Raw genomic sequence first — 9,761 nt, 5'->3', positions numbered from 1 at the left:
TGGTAGTCATAATCAGAGGGGCACGGGTGGCCCAGTCGTCTAAGGCGCCGGGATTCGCTGTGCAGAGTTGCGTCCCTGGACACGCCAGAAACCTATGATTGTGGGTTCGAATCCCGGTTCGCCCCGATTATGTTTCTAGGTTTGTCAGCACCATACCCGTGCTCGTGGGTTTCACCGAAGTGGTAAACGTTTGAGACCTGCATCACTTGGGGCTTTCCTCCCACATTAAGCTGACACGCCGTGATATAACTGGAATAATGTTAATAGCGGCGTTAAACCCAACTCACTCACTCACTCACTCATAATCAGATTGTGATCGGATGTCAATGAAACCTGAAGATTTACACACAGTTTTTAGCGCCAGACTTTCAGTTCAGTTACCTTGTTGACAGTAAATTAATCCAGAACCGAGAATAGTGCCGCTACAAACATAGTAGCTGACAGAGTATAAACGTATGTATATATATGATAGATTAGAAAATAATGGAATATATACATATATATTCATCGTTACAGATTTAACATTTCTTTCCACCGATATGAAATAATATACATCATAAACGATATAACATTCTGTACACGAGAACACGTTATAATACCAGATATGAAAACATTGTTAATTCAGCTAAAAAACAAATTATAGTTTTGAAAAATAATATGCGTATATAGAGACTCGATCCAACAATAGCGTATAACACTATGATATTTTACTAAAATTGGAGGCCACTCCGAATTACCTCCCTTACACTAGCAAACCAGGAAGCTTGAAAGCGAAAGTAGGGAATGACGAATTTGTGGAAAGATTACACGCAATATGTGGGAAAAACCAGTTGCATTTTCATTTACTAACACAAAGACACAGAACTAACACGGGCGACGGGATGGCTTCTCTACCAGAGTGAGTAAACTCGCATTATTTAGCACACGTCCGGATATGCGTAAACAGCTGTATCAATAATTTACATATAATTTTGCAATATTATTCGTTCTTCCTTGTAAATATATTCTATCCTGGCTCATGTTTTTTTATATGTGGTCTTTGTGCGATCAGTATAATTGAGTGGGTTATTAGTTGTCGGGGTGTGCGAGGGGTTTTAGTTTTCAGTGTTCAACCCTTCACGTCTCTCGGCTAGGGTGGCGAGACGGAGAGAATCGCAGGGACGGGGTTCTCATATATGAATAGTTCAAGGGGAGAGTCGAGGAGAAATACGCCACAAGGACAGGATCAAACTGACACAGTGCACACCCATATATTGTTAAAATACGGGGGAGGGGCAAACATGTACACAATACACAGCCATATACTGTTAAAATAAGGGGGAGGGGCAAACGTGTACACAATGCACAGCCATCTACTTTTAAAATAAGGGGGAGGGGCAAACATGTACACAATACACAGCCATCTTCTATTAAAATAAGGGGGAGGGGCAAACATGTACACAATACCCAGCCATCTACTATTAAAATACGGGGGAGGGGCAAACATGTACACAATACCCAGCCATCTACTATTAAAATACGGGGGAGGGGCAAACATGTACACAATACCCAGCCATCTACTATTAAAATACGGGGGAGGGACAAACATGTACACAATGCACAGCCATCTACTGTTAAAATAAGGGGGAGGGGCAAACATGTACACAATACACAGCCATCTGCTATTAAAATAAGGGGGAGGGGCAAACATGTACACAGTGCACAGCCATCTACTATCAAAATAAGGGGGAGGGACAAACATGTACACAATACACACCCATCTACTGTTAAAATAAGGGGGAGGGGCAAACATGTACACAATACACAGCCATCTTCTATTAAAATAAGGGGGATGGACAAACATGTACACAATGCACATCCATCTACTATTAAAATAAGGGGGAGGGACAAACATGTACACAATGCACATCCATCTACTATTAAAATAAGGGGGAGGGACAAACATGTACACAATACACAGCCATCTGCTATTAAAATAAGGGGGAGGGGCAAACGTGTACACAATGCACAGCCATCTGCTATTATAATAAGGGGGAGGGGCAAACATGTACACAAAACACAGCCATCTACTATTAAAATAAGGGGGAGGGGCAAACGTGTACACAATGCACAGCCATCTACTATTAAAATAAGGGGGGGGGGGGGGGGACAAACGTGTACACAATACACAGCCATCTACTATTAAAACAAGGGGGATGGACAAAGCTGTTCACAATGCACAGCCATCTACTATTAAAATAAGGGGGAGGGGCAAACATGTACACAATGCACAGCCCTCTACTGCTGAAATATTAAAATGATGGAAACCAGTTTAAAAGCTTGTCGTCAGCCAAATAAGGATTGTGTAGTTAGACCATCCATGTTTTTTATGTGTTTCTCATCTCCAACCCCAATCAGCAAGAGAGCTGGCGGGCGAAATAAAAAAATATTCAAATACTTTTCACGAATAATTATTGTGTAATTTTATGAAATTTTAAAGTTTGTAACAGTCCTTCAATTAATGTTTTCAAGTGCTATTAAGGGATTGCGGGAATGATTGTGTGGAATCGAAAGGAGGAAAATACGTCAGCATAACAAAACGTGTTTTCAACCAGGATCTCTCTTAACACATAATATTCCTCTGGACTTAATTCAGCATTATTCGTTCAGTGAATTGCATAATATCTCGATAAAACCCGGAAAGAATGGGAGGACCGTAACTTCGAAACTGGAGAAACATTATTTTAGGATACGAAAGTGAAAGTGAATATGTGTTTTTGATGTTTTTGATGTGAGTTAATTATCCAACTGCGTGTTAAGCAGAGGGGTGCACCAAGTGTTTAATACTGTGACCTGGCTTGCAGTCACCTTGTCTAATTCCCTGGCTTTAAATGTGGGATGTCCCGAAAAATATCAACAAATACTGTTAAACGAAATCAGTTATATCACGGAGTGTCAGTTTGGTGCGGAGAAAATCCCAAGGTTATGCGAGTTTTAGTGAATTTCACCTTTTTAAACCCCTGGAGCACGAGTATGGTGCTGACAAACCGAGAAACTTTACCAGGGTGAATCTGGAATTACAGCTCTCAATCATAGGGTTCTGGCACATCTAAGGGACGTCACTCTGCATAGCGAATTGCCGCGCACTGGTTGAGTGTGACACCCGTTTATCCACTATAAGGGTGAGTGAGTTTGGTTTAACGTCGCTTTGAACAATAATGCAGTTATATCACGTCAGATTAATGTGGAAGGAAAACCGGAAGTGATGCAGGTCTCAGACACTTACCACTGTGGTGAAACCCACGGGTACGGCTGACAAACCTAAAAACATAATCGTGTTGAACTCGGATTCGAGACCACGATCTGGCACACCTAAGGGACGCAACTCTGCACAGCCTTAGACGACTGTAGCCGAGTGCTTTAAGCTACGATACAACTCATACAGTATTTTGATGACGCTGTAATAACTAGGGCGTTTCCGAGGGCTATTGTGTTCTCTCGATTTCAGATGGGTACATGTCAAGGTTCTAGGTTTTTATCTTTACCATTGCCAGCTATTGTGATAGTGATATCAACAATGTGTTTAATGTTCAGTCTGTAATCACAAACAAGGTGCTAGTGAGTGAGTTGGGTTAAAGGCTGCTTTGAACAGTTTTCCAGTTATATCACGGCGTGTCAGCTTGATGTGGGAGGAAAGCCCGAAGTGATGCAGGTATCAGACGTTTATCACTTCGGTGAAACCCACGAGCACGGTACGGTGCTGACAAACCTAGACACATAATCGGGGCGAACCTGGATTCGAACCCATGATAGTAGGTTTCTGGTGTGCCCAAGGGACACAACACCGCACAGCGAATCGCGGCGCCTTCGACGACTGGGCCATCGTGCCCCAACTGACAAATGATTGCTTATGCTACCCAATGTGCAGCGTAAAATCAATGTCTAACAAACAATAATCCTTTCTCTTTTATAGAAACGACTTACTTGATTTTTATGGGAATGTCGACCGTCTTGAAACATCATCGGACGATGAAGGAGTGACCATCACGGAACCCTCCGACCGAGACACGCGTCTTCGGGGGGAGGTACTGACCCATCTACACGACGCCCTGGCCTGCATGTACAAGGAAGAAGAGCTCACCGACCTTCATGTCAAAATTGAAGGCAAGGTCTTCCACTGCCATCGGGTGATAATGGCGGCCATGTCAGGCTACTTCCGGTCCCTTTTTACTTCCGGTATGCAGGAGAGCCAGAATGGTGAGGTGGAATTGCAAGATGTTTCCAAGGGGACATTTGACCTCATCCTGCTGTACGTGTATTATGGCGATAATGTTGTCAATTCGGATTCTGTGGAGGAGTTGCTGAGAGCAACAGTGCTGCTTCAGATACCACCCTTGGAGAGAGCGTGTGTGGAGTATATGAGCAATTGTCTCAACCCCAGTAACTGCATGAGTATCTGGAAGGCAGGCAAGACATTCGGTTGTCCTGCGCTGATAGAAACGGCATGGGCAGTCATTTTGAAAAAGTAAGTGTATGATCAATATTTGCAATCGGGGGCACGCAACCTATGACAATGAGTTAACCTGATTCTCATCACAAGCTTATTTTCAACATATTCAGGTCACCAGATCTTTTTTCTCACCAAGTAGGTTTATAAACATGCTTGTTAGCAGACATGGCGGATCCAGAATTGGTAAAGGAAGTGGGAATTGGAATGGTGGTGGGTGGAGGGGGGTGGAGGGAAGAATGCATTAATACCAATATTGACCAAGGGCGCAGTTAAATATGTAAGGTGTGCGTCAAAGGAGGGTGCGCACCCACACATCCCCTTTCTGTATCCACCGGTGCATATTCCACGCAAGGGGAGAAAGCTCATTCATTAAAGATTCGGTCAGTCTCCCCAATCACTAGGTTGAAATTAAGAACCGTTTTTAACCCTATGCGACTTACTTGCGATGGCGTTGTATCATGCCATTACGCAAAGGTTTGCACGGCTCAGAATCGAGTTGGTATATGCCTCCATGATAAAGCTGAAATAATGCTGACGTTTGCAACAACTTGTCACGGACTCTACATGATTAGACACAGCTTTTGGTTTGCGGAAGGACTATTAGTTTTCTTTCCAAATCTAGGTTTGTTAAATGAGCGTGTCTGAAATGAGTCGTGGACAACTTGAATTTTAAGTGCCTATCATTGTTTACTGTCCATCATCTTTTGATACATCCAATTAAGATAAGCACATCCTGATTGTTTCTTCCAGTTTTGGGGAGGTCAGCCATCAGGAAGACTTCCTGGCCTTGCAGAAGGACGATGTAGTAGCCATCCTGGACGATGACCAGTTGAACCCCGACTCCGAGGACCCCATCTGTGACGCTGTCCTTTCATGGGTTCGATCTGACCTTCCTGCAAGGGAAGAACACATGGAGGAACTGCTAAGCCTAGTCTGTGTGCCCAAGATGTCTTCGTCTTTTGTCTATGACAGACTCCTCCTTGACCATGATCTTATGCAGAAGAACCCCCGCTTCTTTACATTTGTCATGGAAGCGACACGTTGCCACATGAAGCCAGATGAGAAAGCGAAAGTGATGGCAAAGCAGACCAAACTGAGGAACGATCCCAATTACCAAAAGGTTGAAGCTCTCGTTGGTGGGTATTTCATGGCAGATGATCCCCTTAAATGCGTCCTCTGTTATGATTTGAATCGGAGAAAGTGGTACACCGTTGCTGCCATGCCTCAAGAACCTGGTGAGGACTTTGCTACATGTACGTACCAAAATGAAATGTATGTTTCTGGGGGATCTAGAAGTCTGGACAAATTCATCAAGTACATCCCAGGCAGCAATGACTGGCTCGATCAACCGTCTCTCATCACAGGACGAGAGTGCCACAGCATGGTCGTTGTCGGAGAATACATCTACGTTCTTGGAGGACGAAACTCCCAACTGGAAGACGAAAGCGGTGTCGTTAAGGACATCGAGGCATACAACACAACAAGGGGAACATGGTCCAAAGTTGGCAAACTTGAAATTCCTTTGGATAGCCTTTCTGCTGCAGTGATGAATGAAAGAATATATACCTTTGGTGGAACGGATGAAAATGGTAAAATCACTTCTGCAATCCAGTGCTTCGATCCAAGCAAAAGATCATGCAGTCTGGTAGGATCGTTGCCCGAGCCATCATCAGCAACTTCAGCCATTGCCTTTAATGCCAACATTTACGTGTTCTGTCAAGAAGGAAAGGTCTTCCGGTTCGACCAGACACAGTCTTTGTCAAAGGTTGCAGAGTTTGAGGGGAGGTCCAAGTTTGGGTTGTACGTGACTGGGCACAGTCTCATGGTCGTCGGTGGGCAGGATGAGAATAGAACATTCCTGGATCAGATCGTCAGTGTCAACGTGAAGTCAGGAAACGTTGCTGCTGCTGATACAAAACTTCCCATACCGTTCTGTGGTTTCAAGATGGAGTCGTTGGTGATGCCGAAGGTCATGCTGGCTCAAGAAGGGTTCAACGTCCAGGGGCAGAACCTGTTTGACACAGACCTAGAACGCCGTGAGCAATATAAAGCAAAAGCACGCAGGCACCCTTTCTTACAGAACGACTTCTAGAGGCGCGGAGCTGTGTTCCGGCTGGAGTAAATCAAATGTTAACATATGTTGGATATTTAAAAGAAACCTGTCGTCCATTCATAAAACAAACGTGAAAATTACACTGAATTCAGGACATCCTATCAATGCTTTAAAGGAGCCCATATTTTGCTATCATTCAGGACAACCTGGCAATGATTTAAAGTGCCCATCGTTCGCTATCATTCAAGACAGCCTGCCAATGATTTATGAAACCCGTCGTTTGCTAACACTTGGGACAACCTGCCAATGATTTATGAAACCTGTCTCATTTGCTAAAATTCAGGGCAACCTGCCAAAAAATTAACTTAAACGCCCTTTGCACCGGCAGTTGCATTTGGAACATCCAACATCTACGTAGGATGTCAATCACAACATAATTCTTTTAGATCTTCATCCAAAATGATCAAACCTGTCCAAAAGTGGACTGGCAGGACTCGTCAGAAGTTGCATCTGGATTCTACAAAGGAAAACTATATTTAACAAAGTGGTTGCCTTAGTACCATGCTGAATTTGGCGTAAAAACTAGCACATCAGAACAGAAACCTGGCCTTGACTCACATGACTGTACAACTGGGAGGCTAGAGGTCAATCATTGCTATATCTGGATTGATCAAATTCCAGATTGATTGATGTTGTCAGACGTTTCCCCGTTTCGTTTTTTAACGATCTCGATTTTGAATTCTTTTTCAAGTATCATTCAGAGAAGAGATGTTACTTCAGCATAAGTTACTGCAATGATTCCATCGCTTGCAAGTAGTCAAAGGGGTGGAGTAGTCTATTCGTGAGAGGGTTCGCTTTTCACAAGGGTTCGATTCCCCAATAATGTTGCCATTATTAGTATTGTAATAATCAGGAATCAGTTAGCCTAAAATTGCCAACGATCTGTATTTGATGTGCATGATTTAATTTCTGTTTACATGAAAATCAGGTGTGAAATGTTTTTTTTCATTAAGATGTTACAACTGGCGGTAATATATTTCAACATTACCGCCAGTATGACCCCTTCACAACTGGGGTAGCCTAGTAGTTAATGTGTTCGCTTGTCATGTCGAAGGCTTGTGTTCGATTCTCCACATAGGTAATATGCGTGAAGCCTTTTTTCTAGAATTGCCTCCGTGATATAGCCGGAATATTGCAAAAAGCAGCGCTGTTTATGTAAATGCATTACTGTATCTGCTTCAGCTGCTGTTTCTGGTGCAACTGTTATTGATGCTTCACGTGGTAAGGCGGAATACGATATCTTCCTTTGTTTCTTCTTTATGACATATATAACCTGCGAATATGTACATGGAATGGGTTGGTGTGATGTGTATGTATTTAGCCTTTGTGGTAGTTTAGCTTTTTGTATTGTTACAGGAAAACCTGGTAATGTCCATTTGTCTTCCAAGACTAAATGTTTCAGAGGACATCCCATTACAGATCACGCTAGAACGAGAATTCATCTGACTAATCAGAGCGTCGCTTACGAGATAGGGAAAGTGAAAGTCATATCCGTGCGCGTGGGTTTCACCAAACTTGTGAACGTCAAAGACTTGCGCCACTTAAGGCTTTCTTTCCACAAAACGCAGACACGCTGTGATATAACTGAAAGAGGCCTACTACTCGAAGCGGCGTCAAACCAAACTCACAATTTGTATTTATTATTAATGTGTAGATTGTTCTAGCCACTGTATGGCGGAAGTACTCCCTGGTGTGACCTTAAATACTTAGTCACTGTTTGCCTTGCGTGAAATACATACGGCAGTGATTTGAGCAAGTTCGAGGTCAACATTTGACCTGTATTGACATTGAAAGTCTGTTACGGTACACCGACATCAGAAAACACGTGCGACAAAAGGTCAAGGTCGATAGTCAGATACCATATACCCAGTTAACGGTAGTGACTTATTCAAGTGGACTGGGTTTGTTTTTTAACGCCCAAGCATCCATAGTCCAGCTACATGACGGCTGCGGTCGACGTAGTTGAGTCTGGACAATCCAGTGATTGGCATCATGAGCATCGATCCACGCAACGGGGACACGATGACCGAGTCTCACCTCATTTAGTCGCCTCTTACAAGCATATGTTGCTGGGGACCTATACTCCAACCGTTGTTCCCACGGGTCTTCCAGTGGTGAAAAGGGGCGATCGGGTAGCCTAGTGGTTTAAGCGTCCGCTCGTCATGCCGTAGACCCGGGTTCGATTTCCGACATGGCTACAATGTACGAAGCCGTGATATTGCTGGAATATTGCTAAAAGCGGCGTAAAACCATACTCACTCACTCACTCCAGTGGTGAAAATAATATGGTGGCAGACTAAGGTTGCGCTGTGGTGCTAGAACTGCTAACTGAATGTTTGTTTAGACAATATGTTAATTTCGTTTGTAGTGTATTGCAGTTATTGTACATTGCATATTATGTATATTTTGCTTTGTCGGAATAAACATTTTAATACGTTAATTACGTTTACGTAGATACTTATTTCTTCTGTATCTGACGGTTACGTGCTGTACCGTATATTCGATGATAACCATGGTCAAGTAGAGAGAGCGTCTGCCCGTAGAGCGGAAGGTCGGTGGTTCAATCCCGACCGTGTCATACCAAAAGACGTTAACAGATGGTAATTGATGTTACCCTTCCTGGGGCTCAGCATTGTCGCTCTATAAGTGCAATGAGGCCCATCTCTACACATCATATTGCCCTGGCGGAGTAGGTTGCATAAATATCAGTTTTCTGGACAATACGTCACAAAAGTCATTTAGATTGAAAAGGAAACGATTTCGTTAGAGTAGGCTTACCGAATGTGGACCCGAAACATGCCGTATGGAACCATGAAGATCCAGGTAGAGAAAAGCTTTTTAGCAACCTATGCTTGCCGTAATAGGCGACTAACGGGATTGGGTGACTCTCTAACTTGGTTGATGCATGTCATCGTATCCAAATTGCGTAGATCGATGCTCATGACGTCGATCTCTGGATTGTCTGGTCCAAATTCGATAATTTACAGACCGCCGTCATGTACCTAGGATTTTGCTGTGTGCGGCGTGAAACAACGAACAAATAAAACATACCGAGTATGGACCAGTCATCTTTGTTATATTTGAGCTTAAAAGTGATGATGATGATGATGATGATGATGATGATGATGATGATAAAATTAGATTTGATAAAATGGTCTG

At 43.3% G+C, this 9,761-nt stretch overlaps 1 protein-coding gene across 1 annotated transcript; it reads left to right on the top strand.

The window, feature by feature from the left end:
* The first annotated feature begins 761 nt into the window (after window positions 1-761).
* On the top strand, window positions 762-9,419 carry LOC139465683 (kelch-like protein 12). The gene is made up of 3 exons (XM_071247459.1): window positions 762-898; window positions 3,953-4,504; window positions 5,240-9,419. Exons 1-3 carry the CDS (start codon window positions 882-884, stop codon window positions 6,579-6,581), a joined length of 1,911 nt encoding a protein of 636 aa, XP_071103560.1. The 5' UTR covers window positions 762-881; the 3' UTR covers window positions 6,582-9,419.
* Window positions 9,420-9,761: the final 342 nt, after the last annotated feature.

Source organism: Haliotis cracherodii, unplaced genomic scaffold, assembly GCF_022045235.1.
Source record: "Haliotis cracherodii isolate W230 unplaced genomic scaffold, xgHalCrac1.p SCAF_18, whole genome shotgun sequence".
Taxonomy (NCBI): Eukaryota; Metazoa; Mollusca; class Gastropoda; order Lepetellida; family Haliotidae; genus Haliotis; species Haliotis cracherodii.
The sequence above is the reverse complement of the archived record's forward strand: the minus strand, read 5'-3'. Positions and strand labels throughout refer to the sequence as shown.